Raw genomic sequence first — 22,182 nt, 5'->3', positions numbered from 1 at the left:
ACCCTAAATAGGGTTTACGGTCCAAGGTGTTCTTGGACCGTAAACACCTTTGATCCTGGTGTTCTTGGACTATTTCTAGATGTGTAGAGGTGTAACAAAGCTGGTAAGACTCTAGGATAGAAGCACTTACAAGTTAGAAGCTCAAAAAGGTCCAAAAGGCCAAGAACACAAGTGTGTGTTCTTGGTGTTCTTGGTGTAAATTGAAGATTAATCCTTTTTTGAAGGATTTCACGGTTAGAAGTGTGGTAAAACACTAGATTAAGTCATATAACAACTTAAGAAAACTAGAAACACTTACTAGATTGAAGATTTCGAAGAAAACCGGGATGATATTTGAGAGAGTTTGGGAGTTTACTCTTGAGATTGCAAGAAAGAAATGAGGCACTTTGGGGAGTAAACTTATGCTTAAGGCATGAGTTTACGGTTTTGAAGAAATTTTTGGCCCAAACATAAAAGTTTGGCCGTTAATTTCTTAACTACGTGATACTTGCGGTTTTTGAAATTTCAAGACCCAAGACAACATTTCCTTTCACCCGTTCGTTTAAAGATTAATTATTAAAATAATCAAACGAACTTTAAATTTTCTAAAAACAAATAAAAGTGAACTTGACATATAATTTGAAATGATTGACTTTAGGGTTTTACCGAATGAAGATTTCGGGTTGTCACAAATAATTATTTTACAATACAAGTAACACATTATTTCATAAGGTATAAATTAATAAGTCATGTACATCATTTTGGATTTGGAAAGCCTTTTTGTGTTTTAGCAAAAGACAAATTTATATCTTATAAACTTAGAGTTTATAAAATATAAACTCTTCTTTTTCTTTTTTTTTTAATCAATGGTCGGCTATTCAGAAACATGGCTTTTTGTAACAAATATACCCATCAAGATAAATAACTTTACTAAAAGATCACTAACACATTGCATGGCTTAGTGGAGTCAAAACCAAAGCCCTAGATTCATAACTTTACCAAAAGACCACTAACACATTCATGTAACAGATACACCCATCAAGATTCGATTTTTATGACTTAATAACCTCAAATATGACTATATATGAGGCTCAAAGGTTCTAGAGTAACTTCTACTCACAAGTACCAAGCCATGGGACAAAAACATGCTCATATCATAACCCAAAACTAGATCTACGCTAAAGAGCCACAACGTTTGAAGCTTTATACCTCTAGAAGAAAGGTTGAGATGAACAAGGTATGGATCTGCAACCTCCAAGCCAACCAACACTTCTCAAATGAGCTCCTTCTTCTCCAATATGCACCAAGATCACTCAAAATCACTCAACATGCTCAAGAATCTCACAAGTGGGGATAGGGTTTGAGGGTACTTCTTTAGAGGATGGAGGCTAAATATAAGAAGGGTTTCTAAAAGGTTAAGGCCTTTAAATATGGTCCGTGACCCAAAAAATTAGGGTTTGACACTGCCACATGTACGCCCAACGTACTAGGTAGATTCATCGTGACAAAAAAAAAACAAGTACGTCCAGCGTACATGCCTTGTACGCCCTACGTACAGACCAAACTCTTTCCCATTCTAGCTTCCAATGGGCCACACCTTAATAAAGTTGGTACATTTTGTATATTTATTATTAACGTGATTATTAATAAATAGTATCAATTATTGTATTTAATTTGAGAATAATTATTGTTTTATGAAAATAATAAATAAAAAAGAGTATAATTTAATATTATATCATATAATATGATTTAATAAGTCATATACAAAGTTTTAAACACTTTGGCTAACCATGAGGAAATTAGTGAGTTTGTATACCATGGTTAATTAACCAACAAACTCATTATCTCTTATGAGACCACAACTTTTAAGATGTATTGAAGTTCCTTGTCAACCTCAATACCTTGTCTGTCATGCCTTTCTTTGTAGAGTATTTATTTTGAATAAAATAAAAGGTAGCCTTTATGCATACATGGGATATATAAGAAAGTGTTGTACTCAAAAGTTGCTAGTTTGTTTTTTTTGGTCTTAATACTCGTTCTTATTAGAAGAAGTCGTAGCATCCTTCTTACTCCCTACTTCTCTCTCTTTTGAATATAACTTAGTGATTAAATCTCCCTTGAATTGTCTCATTTAGTGCTTATTTAAGTTAAGTGCTTAAAAGCTTAAGACACCGAAGAACACAAGAATGAACTATCATTCCAAGTGTCTTATTTTTTATGGTGGATAACTGGATATACAATCAAACTCTTTGATTTTTGTTATCTTCATTAACACCAAAAATCAAGCGGTTTAAAAGGTTTCAAAGATCGTCATTTTAAACCGCTATTTGGTTGTTTTAATATAATTCTAACATATATAAATTAGAGGTGGCAATCGTGTCGTGTCGTGTCGGGTTCGTGTCGTGTTGAAACACTAAACGGGTTGAAAGTGCTTGACCCTAACCCGACCCATTTAATTAACGTGTCATGTCGTGTCAACCCATTTATTTTCGTGTTGAGTTCGTGTCGGGTTTCGGGTTAGGGCTATAACTCGAAATATGTTGTGTCATGTGAGGTTAAAAGATTGAGCATGTTGAAAGAGTAGGAGTTAGGTAGGCAGAAAGGAAAAGCTAATACTTTGGAGACAGAATAGTTAAAGTCATAGCAAGTTCAGATGACAAAATTAAAAGAGTGGGAGTTGGGGAGGCGGATGACAAAGGTCATGAGGATGCGGGAGTGGTGAAAGAGACTGGGTAGTTTGGGAGAGAATGAAAAACTGAAATGAAGTCTTGATCTAGATGGCTAAGTCGTTTCAACATTACAAAACAATTTAATTTGAAGGCTTTCTTTTACTTATGGTTTTGATTTTGTATCTCTCTAGTTTATTTAAATAATAACATAACAACAACAACGGGTAATTTTCAAGTCATATTCGAGTTGAAATTCTCAACCCTAACCTTACCCATTTAATTTTCGTTTCGTGTCGTGTCAACCCGTTTATTTAAACGGGAAGAAATATCTTACTCAAACCCGTTTATTTCGTGTCGGGTTTCGTGTCGTGTCAATTTTTGCCACCTCTAATATAAATACATAAAGTTCTTTTTGTTGAATATATATGATTTATATTAGAAAAATATACATAAAATTGTAGAAAAAAATAATAATACATAATTATTTATATTTCAGTTTTAGAAATTTAAAATCGGCCCAACTTTAATCAACGCCAGTTAAATAGTTAATTAATTAACTTCGCCTCGGCTATGGATTGCCAGCGTGGCATGCTTTGTTAACCGTCGGATCATTTTAGATCCCCCCACCTTAAATTCAACCCAACAAACCGCACATTATATATATTCATCTTCTCCCTCCGTTTTATTCATCGAGTTTTCAAATTCACAATCAACTCCATCGAATCTAATCTCTCGACACCAAATTTTAAGCCAGATCAATGGAGTCAGGGAAAACAACTAAGGGTGCCGGAGGAAGGAAAGGCGCCGGTGAACGGAAGAAATCGGTGACTAAGTCGGTTAAGGCCGGACTTCAGTTTCCGGTGGGTAGAATCTCTAGGTTTCTGAAAAAAGGCCAATACGCTAAACGAACTGGCTCCGGTGCACCGATCTATCTCGCCGCTGTTCTTGAATACCTCGCTGCTGAGGTTCTTATCCTAGTTTTCTGTAGTTACTTTCGTTTTGTTTTGATATTTGTTGAAATCAGATATTGATTTGATTCCCAAAATCGAATTACAGGTTTTGGAGTTGGCTGGAAATGCAGCAAGAGATAACAAGAAGACGAGAATTAACCCTAGACATGTTCTATTGGCTGTAAGGAACGATGAAGAATTGGGGAAATTGCTTGCTGGTGTTACCATCGCGAATGGAGGTGTTCTACCAAACATCAATCCAGTTTTGTTGCCTAAGAAATCTGCAGTTGACGCCGAGAAGACTCCTAAATCTCCCAAATCGACTAAAGCTTCCAAATCACCCAAAAAGGCATAGAAATATGTAGTTATGGTGTAGAATAGTCATGTTGTTTGTATGAAGCTACATTAGGTTAAATGTTAAGAAAGTTTCTTGATTTTAGCACCACAATTAATCTAATCATCTTGATTACATATATTTCTCAACTGTGTTAATTCTCTTTTGTTGTGTTTAAGTTTCTTATGGTTTTGTCAAGAACCCATTTCATCGATGCTGCTTAAGATTCATCATTTTGTTTGAATGATTTTTGTCTCTTTGGAACATTGGTGTATTGAGTTTCGTCACAATTATATCCAATGTATTTCGCTTTGAACTTACATCAACAAGGCTTGGTTTTTGTGTTTGAGCTATTGATTATCTTATGGTTTAAAAAGTGATGCAATAGATGTCTCTGAAAGCCATTAAAATGTAGAATGCTCTGAAGCAATTGATTTTCTAGTATTTGTGTGATGAACACTATTTTTTTTGGTTGAAATTTAAAGATTGTTATTGATGTATGGTCATAAAGAATAGATAAGGTTATGGATAAAAATTGTTGTATTTGGTATAATTGTAGGCCTCTGTAACTCGATGTTTTTGTTTTAGGGGTGACAATTGATTATAGGACGCAACACAAAATGGATATTCTGATTTTTCTTTATGGTGTTTTTGTGTATTGTGTAAAAAGCATGACTTTGTGTTGTGGTTGTGTTATAAATTCAACACAGTATAAACATGTGATGGCCTTTATTTGTGTATAAATGTTGGATAAATATAGTTGTGAAGCATTCCTTTCCTTGCATGATTAGTTTGTCAAAAACTCATTCAAATTTAAAATGTTAGAAGTAAAACATGGGAAATTTGGTCCCATTAAATTTCAATATAGTTGTCAAGTTGCAAGGATGGAACAATCAATACAAAAGCACAAGTATATATGTGATTTTTTTCACAACCCAAAAGTCTTCTAATGTCCAAACGTTTCTACTCTAGTCTTCATATTCATCAACCTATTTGTTGGTAGAAACATACATAAATAACATCGCTCAATATCAATAAACCATCAAGACTATTTTTATTTTTGAACATACAAGAATAACATCGATAACCCAACTAATCACATCCATTCAAAAACCAAATCTAGATTAAAAACCATCAAATGAGCTCATAAATTTCAAATTTAGCTTGAGATCACTCCAATAACAAATAAGAAGTTATTAGTTATAAGTTATGGATTAGTAAACTTCATTAGATATTACGAAAGCTCATTTCTAGGGTAGGTTAACATCAAATTCATGATCAAATGCTTCGAGTCGACATTTCACCAATCTAGGGTTCATAAGTTTTCAAAACAACTTATGAAGTTAAATATCAAGCAACATTAGTGAATGTTGTTTGCTAGATTAGTACCTATTGATGAGAATAAACCTATAGACTTAATCTTCCTTAAAAACTTAAGATTTAGATATTGCGGGTTGACCATAAACAATGACTTAGCCAAATACGGTTGATTTTCTTTAAATTTGGTATTTTGTTTGAGAACTATTTTCCATAAATCTTTTACATACTATTAATTGTGTTTGGTTGAAAATATCAAGTTGTATTCTTGATTTAAGTCTAAGGTTGCTAAAAATCTTTATTGGGTATTTTAACAATCTAACCCCAAGTGCAATAGCAAAATACTTTACTTTTTCTTATACGATATATAGGTAATAATAACATACCTTCATTATTTTAATCAATAGCAATATACTTATGTTTTTTTTTTTTCACATATACTAGTAAGATACCTATACTTTTTACTTTTCACTCATAACAACTTACAAATAATATTATGATTAATAGCAACAAGTAAAACAAATCATGTATAAATAATTTGAATGGTAACCCGTATATAAATAGCAACCATTTCCACTTGTCACACATCAATTAAAAAATGTCTACACTGCATTTATACAAGCAGCCGATTGTTTAATAGATCCATTTGATCATAATAAAAGTTGCTAATGCTATAATAGTACCTCAAATATTACTAATTGCTTACAAATATAAGAAAACAAGCAAAATTTTATGACACCAAAAGACCAACCTTCATGATGATATTGAATAGATGCCAGACCCATTTTCGTAATTTTGCACACCTGTTTTGTAACTAAGAAAAGATACATGTGTAAGTACATTACTATAACCACTAAGAATAGTATAAATTGGGCAGATTGTGAGATTTTGTTGAAAAAAAAAAAAAGCATTTAAGCTTATCTACAGAACCCAAAACAGCTAAGAATACAATGATGAATTCATAGAAGAGCAAAATTTATGAAATGGAATCTTCCATTAAAATACCTTGTGTCTCTTAGAACCCCATCTTGCTGCTCTTGAGAATTCCGCCCAGAAAACCCAACACTGCAAAGGCCAACAAAGGGCTAACATCCAAAGTATCGAACACTGGAGGGATAATATTCCTAAACAGATTCAAATAAGGATCACACAAGTCTCTAATGGCTGACAATGGCTGTCTATCCCATGGAATATTCGGAAACCAACTCAACAAAACCCTAACCAACAACACCCCGCTGTAAATATCAAGCCATTTAGCCATTCCGGCCGCCACAACAGTCAACGGCGTATGCAGACGCGCCGGTCGGCCGCTCATGGTGGCGAAGAACAAAGTTCCGGTAAGGGGTAGTACGTTTTGTTGGAGGTTTAAATTTAGGGCGAAAGTGGCGATCTTCTGAGCGAATACTTTGGAGGCTGTGAGGGCAATTGCGAAGAGGGTTGTGATTGTTCTGGTTGACCCGGTGAGTAGTGGTTCCGTCGGTGGATTGGGAGCTATTGTCGGCGACGATGAGGAAGAAGATGAGGCGATAATTAAGGGTTTCTTAGGGTTTTTGAGAGAAAGGTGAACGGGTTTGGAAGAGAAAATGGATTTGGGTTTAGAAAGAGAGACAATTGAGGGTCTGTGAGGGTGAAGGAAGGTCGGGTTTTGAAGGATTAGGGTTTGGGAAGCCATTAGAGACACAGAAGAAGATGAGGAAGAAGCCATTATTTCCAATGAAGTTTTTTTGCAAGATTTTTTTCTTCACCCCAATCCTAAACTTTGTTAAACATCTGTAATGATTCTAGAACGTTCTAAACTAACCCTTTACAAACTGAAAATTTACAAAAGTCCCCTTATTTTTAGAAGAAATGTAATTTAGCCCCTGTAGTTCATTACCTAAACAATCTCAAACTTTGACTTCAAACGTTAAAGAAGTTTTGAATTTTTGAAAGTTCCACAAAGTATAGACTATAGATACATAAAGTTCAGGCAAAATGTAATAAGAACAATCAATTAAATTACCAAGCTTCTAATGAGTTAGCGCGACAACTTTTTAAATTAGTTTTTGTGAATCAACATTTTTAAGAACAATCAATTAAATCACCAACCTTCTAATGAGTTAGGGCAACAGCTTTTTTAAATTAATTTTTGTGATTCAACATTTTTATGCCGATTTAGTCGTTAAACTTTGATTATTCTATCTACAAATTACCTTAAACGAAGAAAATCTAGTCCAAGCTATTTTTCTATTACATATATATCCTTCATGAAACAACCATTTAAGCTCATGAATGTCCTACATTTATCCAACCATGAGTCCATGACTCGATTGGTATTTCATTGGAATCCAAAAAGAAGAGTAACCAAATTGGTGGAACTTTTTTTGAAATTGGTTGCTATTTAGGGGCGTTTATTATAAGTTGTGCCCTTTTATTTATGAGACTTTAGATCGCGACTTCTTTCTAGACAACGCCTGACAATAATAAGTTGACGTTTGATACATGGGACTGGACATAATAAAACATTTTTTTTTAAAACGGTTGGTATGATTGGAGCAGAAACAAGATAAGATATTGACCAAGTCAATGAGAATAATTTGTTAAATTTTAGTCTCACCAAAAGGTTGGAACATAATGGAGCTGAACGTAAAATGACAAAATAGACCTTAAACCCCTTTTCATATTTAACCCACGTCCCTACCTAAACACTTAGGGGATGTTTGTTTATTTTGTGAAGATCTGCGCAACCACTTTTATCTGCGCTGCACAGACAACGCGCATACATATGCCCTCGCAGAGTGTTTGTTATTTTGGAAGTGCGTAGATCAAAAAACGTCTGCGCGGGATCTTCCTGGCGCAGACATGAACCATTGTCTTCAAAGGTCTTCAAACCTCATTTTAACCTAAACAAAAAAAAAACATGGGCAACCTTGCAGTTTTTTTTTTTTTTTTTTTGCTGAAAATGTATTTTTAATATTTATGACATGAAATTAAGTTTGAAAAATCAATTTATTTCAACAGTCGTAGATGTTAAAAACAAACAGTTTTCTTATTGCAGACTGCAGACATTTGGCCCATCTCTTTTGCCGCAGAGGCTTGCAGATGTGGTCCGCAGACTGCAGACATTTTGACTTCAAAAAAACAAACAACACCTTAGTTCCACTACCAAACCCAAGAAATTTCTAGTCTCGACTTTCTTAGTCATCAATAGAACCTGAAATTTCTCGATAGCTTTTAGGTTAATGTCTGATTTATATATACAATTTAACTTTGACTAAAAAAATTAAAATGTGTCGAAAGCTATTCAAATTTAAACAATTTGGCTTCAAAGACCATTGTCTATTAATTTGATAAATTGCTACTAATGGTATAAAGTATAACTACATTACTATTATCGGTAATTATACATTAATAGCAACATACATGCATTTTTTTTACATATAACAGCAATGCACTAACAATTCTTTATCAACCTTGCAGCAGTCTTAGTTAGTGATAACAACTTTATGTTATAAAAAAAGTACATTGCCCATAATCGTAGCAAGATAGTGGTAGAATCCTATTATGGGTTAAAAAATATATAAACATGTTGCTATTATTGATAAAATACAAAGCAATAGTAATTATCTTCAATTTGTCTGCAAGAAGAGTGTTATACACAACACAAACCATCACATTTTCTAAAAGGGATATTGAAAGCAACAATCACACAAAAAATTAACAAAAACTCTTATTCTGCACAAACATAAACGCTAGTGATAATGAGTCCACAAAGAATCCCAATAATATCACGAAAATTTAAGGTAATGCAATAACATGTGTCCAAAAGCTGGAAAATTATGAAATAAAAAAATGATCTTGATTTATGAAAACAAAACAAACAACAAACAGATATTTCAAAAAAAAAAAAAAAATTCAATCTTCTTAATCCGCTCTTGATTGTCCAGCACGTGAAGACAAAATGATGCCAACAATGAGTCCGTATAAGGCAAGAGCTTCAGCAAAGATGAGGATAAGAATCATACCCACAAAAAGCTTTGGTTGCTGTGCATTCGCTCTGTAAAATAAACAATTTTTTTACATAATTCATGAAGAAGATGAAGTGTTCGTCTATATTATCTTATATCTAATCAACAATTTCAAACCTGCATATAATCACGATTATGTAGTGAAGATTTATATGAATAGAGAAAGAGAAGTAAGAACAATACCTAACACCAGCATCACCAACAATCCCAATCGCCATTCCTGCAGACAAACCAGCAAGACCACAAGCCAAACCAGAGGAAAGATGTGCATAGCCATCAAACAGATAATACGATTTTGCTTTAGGGTTAATCCCAGTACTGATGATAACAGCGATAATCAACCCATAAATACCAAGCACACCAGCCATAACCACAGGAACAATCGACTTCATCACTAGCTCAGGCCTCATCACACCCATCGACGCCACACCAACACCACTCTTCGCTGTTCCATACGCCGCTCCCATGCCTGTAAAAATCAATCAATCAAAATCTTAATTTCGATTTAATCCTTAAGTTTCTAATTCGAAAAAAAAAACCGAATAAAGGAATATATGGTTACGGATCATCATAACCATCTAATTCGAAGTTCTAAGGTATGAATTGGTTCAAATCGCAATAACTTAGCATCGTATGTGTAATTATGGTTTGTTAAATCGACGATAAATCGAGAAATTATTGAAATTAGGGTTAGGGATTTGATCACGTACAGGAGAAGACGAGGGCAGCAGCTGCGCCGAGGAAACCAAAGAAAGGGGCAGTTTCATCACCACTGAATGCTGAACCTGAAGACATTGTTAATCGATTTTGGATTAAAATCGATCGGAAAAGTGGAAATGGAAAGAGTTTTAGATCTGTGTATGTGTGTATGTTGATGAACACCTGTCCTTTTGGATACCGAGAGGACGGACAGCTTTTTTGGAGGATTTTATCGAAGAAAAATCTTCAAATTATTGATTGGAATCGGATCTATGGAAAAGTTAAATACCGTTTCGTTGTAAATTTATTTGGGTTAATCACACATTTTTATATTCCTACATAACTTTAACATATTTTTAGCATAAAAAACCCAATTTTATGCCATATAACGTGTCTAATATGGCTCTATTTTGGGAATAACAAAATATAGTAAGCTTTTGTTTAAGTTTTTTTGTCGTGTCGTTCAATTAGCATAGACTCTTCGTTAAACTAAACTGTAGTTATAGGTTGTATTTTAGCATGTGTGATCTTTTAGTGGTCGTTTTTGTTTGTTTACATGTCATCCAATTTATTTGCCGTCAAACTGCATTATAACTGGTTAGATTGTTCAACTTATCAATTTATTATGTTAGTTGTGCTTTGTTGAATGTATAAATAAGACATGTGGCGTGTCAATTGTAGATATAATTGTTGTTGTATAAATAATTGTTAGAATTGTGATAGTGTTTGATAGGGGTTCACAATATCATTTGATCAATGACGTCAATATTGATGTTGATGGATGGAAGTTCAATGGATGTGTTATTCGTTATGGAAGTAACATGTTTACTTGAAGCTCTTAGTTTCGATAAGGTCGGCTTAATGGATTGAGAGGTTGGATTTCTGGCTAACCCGGGCCGTTGACTTTGACTTTAGTCTTTGACCAAGTTTGACCTATGAGGGCTTTTGGGCATTTTGTGTTGTACTTAAGGAAATCTTCTATGTTTAAGGGTTGAGCAGAGTCGATATTCGGAGCCGGGATCCGTTCAGCTACCTTTTCTGTATTCGAGGTGAGTTTCTTTACCGGGTTTAGCGGGTCGAATGCACCAATGTTGGCCTATGTTAATGTTATGTCGTTAGTATGCTAGTTGTCTTTGTGACTCTAGCATGCGCATGTGTTTATGTGTTTTTCCGGGCTAAAGCCCGATGCCAGGCGGGGCCTGATGGATATCTGTATGCAATGTGATTATTTGATATATGCTATTGTATGTTGGGTGGGGCCCGTTTACCGAGCTCAGCTCGATGTCGAGCAGGGCCCGATGCCGTATGGGGTCCGATGCCGGGCGGGGCCCACTATATGTTTATTATATGATTGTTATGTGGTATTTTGGGGAGACTGTAACGCCTGTATTTATGAGTTTGTCATTAATAGCAATGTAATAGTCTAGGTTAACCTTTGTAACCATTTTGAAATAATAAGAACGCATTATTTGAGTATTATGTGTTTTGTGCTTAATTGCTTAATTATATGATTTGATTAATTAAGAATAAAAATAAGCGTCAAAATTAAGTGTAAAATGAACTCGATATCTTTACATAAACTTGTAGTGGCCGAAACGAGGTTTCCGAATATATATAGAACGCCCGAATCTGACTTCGTATGAGGAAGTTATGATTTTTTGAAGTTTCGACTTAGCAGTATGCAGCCCGAATACTCGATTTGAGATCGAGCGGTCCTTAGCCGAAACAATCTAAACGAGAATCGAATATCTCGTTAGTAGTAGCGAAACGATAAAAAGATAGGCGAGAACGGACATCGGATAAAGAAGTTATGAATTTATAACAAAGTTTTCCTGTCCCGGCCTACTAAAAATAAATAATAAAAATAAAAGTCAAAATTAGCCGACAGAGTCTAAACAAAAGTTGTAGAGCGTAGTCTCACCTACGTGTGGATATAAAGAACGTCGAAAACGGAGTTCGTATGAAGAAGATATAAATTTTCGAAGTTTATTAAATAATTAATATATAAATTTAATTAATAAATCCGATATTATCCGAAGGGGAGTCACCAGACTGATCCGAACTACGCCCAATGTAAGGTTGTACGCCCAGCGTACAACGAAGCATGACGCGCCTTGCACTTGAGTTCTTCGGATACGTAAGCAGTGACGATTTCGGAGGAGTACGCCCCGCGTAGAGCATTACGCCCAACATAATGCGAGGCCTCAGCCTCTTATAAAAGGCTTGCGAGGGCAGCCGACTCCATTTGCCAAATTCTCTTATCTTTCTCCCGTTTTGCATCGTTTTGCGTGCCAAAAGTATCCCGAAGCCCCGGTATCAATCCCGAGCCTCGAAGCAAGTCCCGAAGCCCCGAAGATCCCGAGAAGTGCAATTCCCGAGCCGAAGCTCTGCCCGCGAGGAGCCCGATTTTTGTGAAGATCTTTCAGATCTACCGAAGAATACTACTTCTACAAGCCGTACTGATATCCGATCATCTTCTGATCAAGTGAGTGTGTAGTTACTTTCTTCTAACGCATAATTACGAAGTATTTTATAAGGAATACGTGTTATGTGTATATTTTGTTGGTTTTATGTGTGAATGTATATTCACTTTCTTCTATCTCATAGATCTGATTTATTCTTTATGAAATACGTGTTATGTGTGTGTGTCTCATCTGTTATGTGGAATATATATTGATTGAACATGCTATACAGGTTTTAAACTATGTATAAAAATATATATTTTTATATACTAATATGTTGGGTAGAACATGGGTAGATAGTGGATGTGTGATAAACAAATGAGAGGCCTCGTTGTTGTTGTTGTTGTTGATCTAGTTATTCAGCGGAGTATGGATAACGACCACAGACTCTTTCTAGACAGTCCTGTGGAACGCTAGCAGGCTCATAACCTGTAGGTGTTGTGAACGATGTGTTCACCGGTGTACTCTATCCCCCTCATGGTTGCCTTTAGGACATTTATTGCTAAGGAAGCCCCTTTGCAGTAAGGTCCGCCCCGATGAAAATCCTAGATTAGGTCCCTTGTAATAGATGTTGTTTTAGGGACGTAAAGTGAGGATAACGGGAATGAGTAATCGGGTTATTGTTGGTTGGTGAATTAAATATAATTATTTATTGTGGGTTGAAAACCCTATATGCTCACCAGGCTCCCAAGCCTGACCCACTCAGTTTATTTGTATTACAGGAAGTGGCGCAAGGGCATAAGATGGATGAATCATCAAGTTGTTTTGTTTACAAGTCTGTATATGTATATATTTGTTGAATGACTTGTAATGTTATCGTTTATGCTTTATGGTCTGTATCGGAACATGACATCCCGAGTTTTGATTATATAATGAAACTACATTTCTTTATGAAATGCTTTGGTAAATATTATTTTTATCACGTTTTGTTTTTGGGAACAAATTCCGCAACTCTTTTAAATCAAAAAGATTTACTCTGAAATTATTTTAAAAGCATAAATGAAAACGGTATTTTCTGGCCGTGATTTTGGGGATGTCACTGTTGGTATCAGAGCATTAGTTTAAGCGAACTAAGAATTTGTAGGATTTCTAGACTTAAACTTAAAATGCTAAGTGAAGATTTTGAGGTGTGTCTGTAATGTTTTAGACACGAGCACTAGTTTATTTTAGGAAAGTTGCATAAAATGTTTTTATGTGCTAAATCTTATATGTTGCCATATATGATATTGTTTGTTCGGATCTACGGTTTGTTGCCAACCGGATCTGAAGGTTTATGTGTTTAGGATTCTAAGCGTATGATGACGATAGTAGAACTAGCATGTAATCGTTTCGGAGTGATATGGAAGATCGTAATATCTTTCACGAATGAAGATCTAAATTTCACCTTATTCGGTGTATAGATCAAGAATGGCAAGAACAAGAAGCGGTGTTGGAAACGCAAACGAGAACAGGAACCAACCACTTGTGATCGAACCAGTTGTTGTTGAAGCTGTTGCACTAGAACAAATCACCATGGCTGGAGTGCAAGCCATGATTCGGGCTATGTTAGCCGAACAAAGGGTAGAAATGCGACAGATGTTGCATGAAAATAGGGGGGAACCTATCATACCCGTTGTGGAACCCGAACCGATTCCCGAGCAATCGGAGGAAGGGAACAATAGTCACATTGTGAGTCATGTTGGGACTCATGAAGAACGAAGGAATGATCCAGAACGGAGAAACAACAAGGATGGGCGATTGTATAAGAATTTCTTGGGCGCCAAGCCGCCAAGTCTGTCTGGGAGCCTAAAGCCTGTTGAAATTATGGATTGGATCTCCGAAATGGAGATGGTATTTGAACGTTGCGACTGTAGCAACAAACAAAAGACTGTCTTTGCAGTTAGACAACTGAAGACTAGAGTCTTGAGCTGGTGGAAGTTGTTGGCAGATACTATGCCACGAGGAGAAGCCCTGAAAATGTCATGGGAGGAGTTCTTGGAACAATTAAGGGTGCAATACTGTTCAGAGATAGATCTGATTGATTTGAACAATGAGTTCCAAAACTTGAAGAAGGGGAGGATGAGCATAGATGACTATGTTACTGCATTCACCGAGAAAATGAAGTTATTTATGTACCTAGTGCCAACGAAACTCTCCAAGATCGAGGGGTTCGCTAATGGACTGCCTGCTGACTTTGGTCCGACAGTCAAGATGACAACTACTCTGAAAACAGTTGTTCGAGCAGCTAAGAATGTGGAGGCCCAGCAGAAGGAAAAGGGTTTGGAAAGGATAGAGGTTGGTGAAAAGAGGAAGTTCGATGGGCCTTCAGGGTCCAACAAGAAAAGTAAATTCTCGAAGTCTAGTTCGAGAGGAGGAGGAAGTGAAGCCAAATGGTGCGAAAAATGTAAAAAGAAGCATCATGGGAAGTGTGAAGTGGTGGCCACATGTTTTAAATGTGGAAAGCCAGGGCACTATGCCAACGAATGCACACTTACCGAGAAAGTTTGCTATGGTTGCGGTGAGGAGGGTCACATGTCGAGGGACTGCCCTAAGAAGAAGGAAGCAGCAGGACCTAATATTCCGCCAAAGCCAAAAGCGAGAGCATTTAGATGACACTGTAAGCTGCCAAAGAAGAAGCTGACGTCGCTTCAGGCACCTTTCTTGTAAATGAATTGCCTGTCCAAATTTTATTTGATTCTGGAGCCAACTACTCCTTTATATCACATGAATTTGGTAGAAAACTAGCTTTTCCTGTTGATAGACTAGATAAGCCTTTATTAGTCGAAGTTGCTAGTGGCAAGTTTGTACCTATTAGCCATCGTATGAAAAACATCTTAATCGACCTTAATGGGAATAAGTTTCATGAGGAATTATTGCCTATCGAACTTAATGGTTTCGACATCGTGTTGGGAATGGATTGGCTTAGCGCCAATGACGCCGAAATTTTATGCAAGAAGAAAATAGTGAAAGTAAACCCACCTGTGAAGGAATCGTTTATGGTGTATGGAGATAAACGCAGAAAGTGTTTAACCCAGGGGTGTACATCATACTTAGCATGCGTGATCGATGCTAAGAAGGAAAAGAAGGTGATGCAGAATATTCCCGTGGTGTGTGATTATTCGGAAGTATTTCCCGAAGATCTTCCTGGATTACTGCCCGATAGACAAGTGGAGTTTAGAATAGACTTGTTATCAGGAACCACGCCAATAGCAAAAGCACCTTACCAACTAGCACCAACGGAGATGAAGGAGCTGATGATGCAACTTCAGGAGTTATTGGACAAAGGTTTCATTAGACCTAGTTCATCACCCTGGGGAGCTCCGGTGTTATTCGTAAAGAAGAAAGATGAAAGTATGAGAATGTGCATTGATTATAGAGAGCTGAATAAGGAAACAATAAAGAATAGATATCCGTTGCCAAGGACTGATGACCTATTCGATCAACTACAAGGTTCGAGCTATTTCTCGAAGATCGATATTAGGTCAGGATATCATCAACTGAAAGTAAGAGAGCAGGATATAGAGAAGACTGCATTCAGAACACGATATGGACACTACGAGTTTTTGGTTATGTCGTTTGGACTAAACAATGCTCCAGCAGCATTCATGGATTTAATGAACAGGGTTTGTAACTCCGTTCCTTGATAAATCCGTGATAGTGTTTATAGATGACATTCTGATTTACTCAAAAAGCCAAGAGGAGCATGGCAGACACTTGCGAGAAGTGTTAGAAGTCTTGAAGAAGGAGAAACTGTATGCTAAGTTCTCCAAATGTGATTTTTGGATTCGAGAAGTCCAATTCTTGGGTCACGTGGTCAACCAAGAAGGGATAATGGTTGATCCGACAAAGATTGAAGCTGTGATGAAGTGGGAACAATCGAAAAGTCCCACGGAGATCCGAAGCTTTTTGGGATTAGCTGGATATTACCGAAGGTTTATCCAAGGATTTTCTTCGATCGCTAGTCCATTAACAGCTTTGAACCACAAAGGAGCTGCTTATGCTTGGAATGATAAGCATAAAGAAGCATTCAAGAAGCTAAAGAAGAGCTATGCGAGGCACCGATTCTTTCTCTACCCGATGGAGTTGAAGACTTCGTTGTTTATAGCGATGCGTCTGGGGTTGGATTGGGTTGTGTTTTGACCCAAAGAGATAAGGTGATCGCATATGCATCTCAACAGCTGAAAGAGCATGAAAAGAGCTACCCGACTCATGATTTGGAGTTGGCAGCAGTAGTTTTCGCTCTAAAAATATGGAGGCATTACCTCTATGGCACGAAGTGCAAACTTTTCACTGATCATAAGAGTCTCCAATATCTCTTTAGTCAGAAAGAATTAAATATGAGACAACGACGCTGGCTAGAATTACTTAAGGACTATGACTATGAGATACTTTACCACCCCGGTAAAGCTAATGTTGTTGCTGATGCTCTCAGTCGGAAAGTCAATCTTGAAAGAAAAAGGCCAAGAGCGTTGAGAATAGAAGTTGTCTCGACTATTTTGGAAAGTGTAAAGAAAGCTCAATAGGAAGCTTCTGAGAAGAATGACCGAAAGGAGGAACGTTTGGGCAAAACATAGGTGTTCGGTATAAAAAATCATGGGCTGAAGGTGTTCCAAGATCGGATTTGGATACCTAAGACAGGAGGAGTCAGAGATCTTCTGATGGAAGAAGCTCACAAGACCATGTACTCGATTCATCCTTGTAGCACTAAAATGTATAGGGAACTGAAACCCTACTACTGGTGGTCGACGATGAAGCTTGATGTTGCAAGGTATGTGGCTGAGTGTGTGACTTGTGCGAGAGTAAAGACACAACATTAGAAACCATACGGGAGTTTAGAACCTTTGCCTGTACCTATGGGTAAATAGGAAGATATTGCTATGGATTTTGTCACTAAACTGCCCAGGACAAAGAATGGTCACGACATGATTTGGGTGGTCGTTGATCGATTCACTAAGAGTGCGCATTTCATAGCAGCCAAGGAGAAATGGTCTATGGAAAAGCTTGCGAATTCTTACGTGCAGGAAATTGTGAGGCTTCACGGTGTTCCGTTAACGATTGTATCAGATCGTGATAGCCGTTTCACCTCGAGGTTTTGGAAAAGTATACAAGAGGAAATGGGTACCAAGTTTTGTTTAAGTACAACTTACCATCCGCAGACTGATGGTCAGAGCGAAAGAACGATACAAACACTTGAAGATATGCTGAGAGCATGTACCCTGGAATTCCTAGGTAATTGGGATGAACCTCTACCTTTGGTAGATTTTTCCTACAATAATAGTTTCCACTCGAGCATAAAGATGACACCTTATCAAGCTTTGTACGGACAGAAGTGTCGTACGCCGTCTTGTTGGCTTGAGGCTGGAGAAAAGCAGTTTATGGGACCCGAGCTGGTTCATCAAACCGCTGAAAAGTTGAAAATAATCAGGTAAAGAATGTTATCCGCTCAGGATCGTCAAAAGAGCTATGCTGACAAAAAGCGAAGACCGATGACTTTTGAAGTTGGAGATTCGGTTTTGCTTAAAGTCTCGCCGTGGAAGGGACTAATAAGATTTGGAAAAAGGGGAAAATTAAGTCCAAGGTTTATTGGACCGTTTAAAGTTTTTCAGAGGGTTGGGAACCAAGCTTACAAGCTCGAACTACCAGAAGAACTGAATGGAATTCATAACACTTTCCATGTGTGTTATTTGAGGAAGTTCACAGGAGAAGTTCCCGACATGATTCCACTTTCGGAGTTGAGAATCGATGAGAACAAAAGGTTGATTGAAGAACTAGAGGCAATCGTTGACCAAAAGACTAAGAAGTTGCGACGCAAGATGGTCAAGTTAGTGCTTGTCCGATGGAAACACACGAATGGGCCGAATCTCACCTGGGAAACGGAGAGTGACATGATGAGTCGCTACCCGCAGTTGTTTGTTGATGTGTGATTCCGGGGACGGAATCATTCTAAGGTGGAGAGAATTGTAACGCCTGTGTTTTTGGGCTTGTCATTAATAGCAATGTAATAGTCTATGTTAACCTTTGTAACCCATTTTGAAATAATAAGAACGTATTATTTGAGTATTATGTGTTTTGTGCTTAATTGCTTAATTATGTGATTTGATTAATTAAGAATAAAAATAAGCATCAAAATTTAAGTGTAAAATGAACTCAATATCTTTACATAAAGTTGTAGTGGCCGAAACGAGGTTTCCGAATATATATAGAACGCCCGAATATGACTTCGTATGCGAAAGTTATGATTTTCTGAAGTTTATACTTAGCAGTATGCAACCTGAATACTCGATTTGAGATCGAGCGGTCCTTAGCCGAAACAATCTAAACGAGAATCGAAGATCTCGTTAGTAGTAGCGAAACGATAAAAAGATAGGCGAGAACGGACATCGGATAAAGAAGTTATGAATTTATAACGAAGTTTTCCTATCCCGGCCTACTAAAAATAAATAATAAAAATAAAAGTCAAAATTAGCCGTCGGAGTCTAAACGAAAGTTGTAGAGCGTAGTCTCACCTACGCGTGGATATAAAGAACGTCGAAAACGGAGTTCGTATGAAGAAGATATGAATTTTTGAAGTTTATTAAATAATTAATATATAAATTTAATTAATAAATCCGATATTATCCGAAGGGGAGTCACCGGACTGATCTAAACTACGCCCAGCGTAAGGCTGTACGCCCAACATACAGCGAAGCATGACGCGCCTCACACTCGAGTTCTTCGGATACGTAAGCAGTGACGATTTCGGAGGAGTACGCCCCGCGTAGAGCATTACGCCCAACATAATGCGAGGCCTCAGCCTCTTATAAAAGGCTTGCGAGGGAAGTCGATTCCATTTGCCAAATTCTCTTATCTTTCTCCCGTTTTGCATCGTTTTGCGTGCCAGAAGTATCCCGAAGCCCCGGTATCAATCCCGAGCCTCGAAGCAAGTCCCGAAGCCCCGAAGATCCCGAGAAGTGCAATTCCCGAGCCGAAGCTCTGCCCGCGAGGAGCCCGGTTTTTGTGAAGATCTTCCAGATCTACCGAAGAATACTACTTCTACAAGCCGTACTGATATCCGATCATCTTCTGATCAAGTGAGTGTGTAGTTACTTTCTTCTAACGCATAATTACGAAGTATTTTATAAGGAATACGTGTTATGTGTATATTTTGTTGGTTTTATGTGTGAATGTATATTCACTTTCTTCTATCTCATAGATCTGATTTATTCTTTATGAAATACGTGTTATGTGTGTGTGTCTCATCTGTTATGTGGAATATATATTGATTGAACATGCTATACAGGTTTTAAACTATGTATAAAAATATATATTTTTATATACTAATATGTTGGGTAGAACATGGGTAGATAGTGGATGTGTGATAAACAAATGAGAGGCCTCGTTGTTGTTGTTGTTGTTGATCTAGTTATTCAGCGGAGTATGGATAACGACCACAGACTCTTTCTAGACAGTCCTGTGGAACGCTAGCAGGCTCATAACCTGTAGGTGTTGTGAACGATGTGTTCACCGGTGTACTCTATCCCCCTCATGGTTGCCTTTAGGACATTTATTGCTAAGGAAGCCCCTTTGCAGTAAGGTCCGTCCCGATGAAAATCCTAGATTAGGTCCCTTGTAATAGATGTTGTTTTAGGGACGTAAAGTGAGGATAACGGGAATGAGTAATCGGGTTATTGTTGGTTGGTGAATTAAATATAATTATTTATTGTGGGTTGAAAACCCTATATGCTCACCAGGCTCCCAAGCCTGACCCACTCAGTTTATTTGTATTACAGGAAGTGGCGCAAGGGCATAAGATGGATGAATCATCAAGTTGTTTTGTTTACAAGTCTGTATATGTATATATTTGTTGAATGACTTGTAATGTTATCGTTTATGCTTTATGGTCTGTATCGGAACATGACATCCCGAGTTTTGATTATATAATGAAACTACATTTCTTTATTAAATGCTTTGGTAAATATTATTTTTATCACGTTTTGTTTTTGGGAACAAATTCCGCAACTCTTTTAAATCAAAAAGATTTACTCTGAAATTATTTTAAAAGCATAAATGAAAACGGTCTTTTCTGGCCGTGATTTTGGGGATGTCACAGAGACTCACTAAGCTTTGTGCTTACCGTTTTTAGTTCATGTTTCAGGTACTTCCGATTGTAAAGGGAAGAGCTCGGGATGACTGTATTGCACACACCGTTGAGATTCCACTTATGATGTTTACTCTGATTTTATGACAAAATGATACATTGGGTTTTATTTAAATGGTTGGATGTTATTGGAAAAAAAAAAATACTATTTTATCTATTATTAAAATGAAATTTTTGGTACCATATTTTTGGATGTTTCAAGTTGGTATCAAAGTCTTGGTTTGAGGGATTCGGGCACACTCTCGGGTGTAACAACCCATTTTTCACATCCAAAAATTTCGTTTTTCAAACAATACTTAGTAAAATCATTTGTAAATAAACATTGTCTAATCAAAACATTTCATAAATGTAAACCATGTCTGAAAACCAAAACATGTAATCAATCAAAATGTCAGAGTGTAAATCCCAGAACAATCCCATAAATGCGGAAAATAGTGTGTGTATGATGTGTCGCTACCGCGCCAGCTCCTTCCCCTTCGACGAAGAGGTACCTGAAACCAAAACTGTAAACTGTAAGCACGAAGCTTAGTGAGTTCCCCCACTGTACCACATACCATATAATCATATAACGTACATATATTGTCAGGCATATCTGGGTGCCCGACCTACCCCTTCAGTCCTCTCGACTGGATAATGACTAGCATATATGGGTGCTGGCCTCCCTTTCGGTCCTCTCGACCGGATACTGACTAGCATATCTGGGTGTTGGTCTCCCCTTCGGTCATCTCGACCGGATACTGGGGACTATTTCACCCCCTACTACTACCATATAGTTCATATCACATAATCTATCTAGCATGGCTGGGCATGACTACCCCTTCGGCCCTATCGACTGGTAATCTGGGGACTATCTCCCCTACTGTCACTAGCACATAGCATCATATCATAGTAGCACATAAACATATCAGGTAGTAGCAAACCTAGATGAATATCATGGAGACAATCATCTAATTGTACAACTCCTACTGATGGGCCGGCATTGTGGCCGTAGACCCACCGCTACTGGAAGGTAACTCACCTCGTAGTAATTGCTGATCTCTGTGGGAACTGCCTGTCTGCTGCTGCTCCGAAAATCCTCCGGCTACAATTTCCCACAAAACACTCAATCAAACACTGCTAACCGCCCTTGGGGTAAAATGACCATTTTACCCCTGACCAAGTCAAAGTCAAAGTCAACTACCTCACTTGCCGAGTCCCTATCCTTCCCATTTGCCCTCATACCCGACTCTACTCGTCGAGTTAGGCGATGACTCGACGAGTTCTCCTTTTAAAATGATTTCCAATGATCCTCATCCAACTCGCCGAGTTGTATGAACAACTCGTCGAGTTCATCTTCATCTGATGAAAAATCTAGACTATGACTCGCCGAGTTGTATGAACAATGCATCGAGTCTGTTCTTGAGGCAAGAAGATTGCCTTGGACTCGCCGAGTCAGGGCATTGGCTCGCCGAGTCCCTCCATTATTGGGTCTGGCTTCCGACTCACTGAGTCCACTTATGGCTCACTGATCGCACTCAGTACAACTCGAAAGGGGGAAAATCGGGGACTCGCGACTCGACTCACCGAGTCCGATGAACGACTCGCCGAGTCGCATACATGCAATCTCTATACACTTGATTCTGCTTGAATCCAGTGCATCCCATTTATAG

At 37.5% G+C, this 22,182-nt stretch overlaps 3 protein-coding genes across 3 annotated transcripts; 1 reads left to right on the top strand and 2 right to left on the bottom strand.

Moving 5' to 3' along the window:
• Positions 1-3,321: 3,321 nt before the first annotated feature.
• LOC145069800 (histone H2A.1-like) lies at positions 3,322-4,073 on the top strand. Its single transcript, XM_079016748.1, has 2 exons — positions 3,322-3,613; positions 3,705-4,073. Exons 1-2 carry the CDS (start codon positions 3,407-3,409, stop codon positions 3,951-3,953), a joined length of 456 nt encoding a protein of 151 aa, XP_078872874.1. The 5' UTR covers positions 3,322-3,406; the 3' UTR covers positions 3,954-4,073.
• Positions 4,074-5,806: 1,733 nt separating this feature from the next.
• On the bottom strand, positions 5,807-7,008 carry YLMG1-2 (YGGT family protein). Its single transcript, XM_079016595.1, has 2 exons — positions 6,255-7,008; positions 5,807-6,063 (listed from the first exon to the last, which is right to left on the bottom strand). The coding sequence occupies exon 1, from the start codon at positions 6,952-6,954 to the stop codon at positions 6,265-6,267; it is 690 nt and encodes a 229-aa protein (XP_078872721.1). The 5' UTR covers positions 6,955-7,008; the 3' UTR covers positions 5,807-6,063; positions 6,255-6,264.
• A 1,937-nt stretch (positions 7,009-8,945) lies between these two features.
• LOC145068830 (V-type proton ATPase 16 kDa proteolipid subunit-like) lies at positions 8,946-10,201 on the bottom strand. The gene is made up of 3 exons (XM_079015813.1): positions 9,967-10,201; positions 9,440-9,725; positions 8,946-9,285 (listed from the first exon to the last, which is right to left on the bottom strand). Exons 1-3 carry the CDS (start codon positions 10,049-10,051, stop codon positions 9,153-9,155), a joined length of 504 nt encoding a protein of 167 aa, XP_078871939.1. The 5' UTR covers positions 10,052-10,201; the 3' UTR covers positions 8,946-9,152.
• Positions 10,202-22,182: the final 11,981 nt, after the last annotated feature.

The sequence above is a fragment of the Lactuca serriola genome, chromosome 8 (assembly GCF_051521515.1).
Source record: "Lactuca serriola cultivar US96UC23 chromosome 8, Lser_US96UC23_V15, whole genome shotgun sequence".
Classification (NCBI taxonomy): Eukaryota; Viridiplantae; Streptophyta; class Magnoliopsida; order Asterales; family Asteraceae; genus Lactuca; species Lactuca serriola.
This window is presented reverse-complemented; position numbering and strand designations above follow the sequence as displayed.

What these genes read in the sequence shown, in the direction of transcription:
- LOC145069800 (XM_079016748.1), top strand. Translation starts at nt 3,407, where the DNA reads ATGGAGTCAGGGAAAACAACTAAGGGTGCCGGAGGAAGGAAAGGCGCC. An exon ending in TTGAATACCTCGCTGCTGAG is followed by an intron (nt 3,614 to 3,704) that starts GTTCTTATCCTA and finishes ATCGAATTACAG; the next exon opens with GTTTTGGAGTTGGCTGGAAA.
- YLMG1-2 (XM_079016595.1), bottom strand. Translation starts at nt 6,954, where the DNA reads ATGGCTTCTTCCTCATCTTCTTCTGTGTCTCTAATGGCTTCCCAAACC.
- LOC145068830 (XM_079015813.1), bottom strand. Translation starts at nt 10,051, where the DNA reads ATGTCTTCAGGTTCAGCATTCAGTGGTGATGAAACTGCCCCTTTCTTT. An exon ending in TGCTGCCCTCGTCTTCTCCT is followed by an intron (nt 9,726 to 9,966) that starts GTACGTGATCAA and finishes TGATTTTTACAG; the next exon opens with GCATGGGAGCGGCGTATGGA. An exon ending in GTTGGTGATGCTGGTGTTAG is followed by an intron (nt 9,286 to 9,439) that starts GTATTGTTCTTA and finishes TTTATTTTACAG; the next exon opens with AGCGAATGCACAGCAACCAA.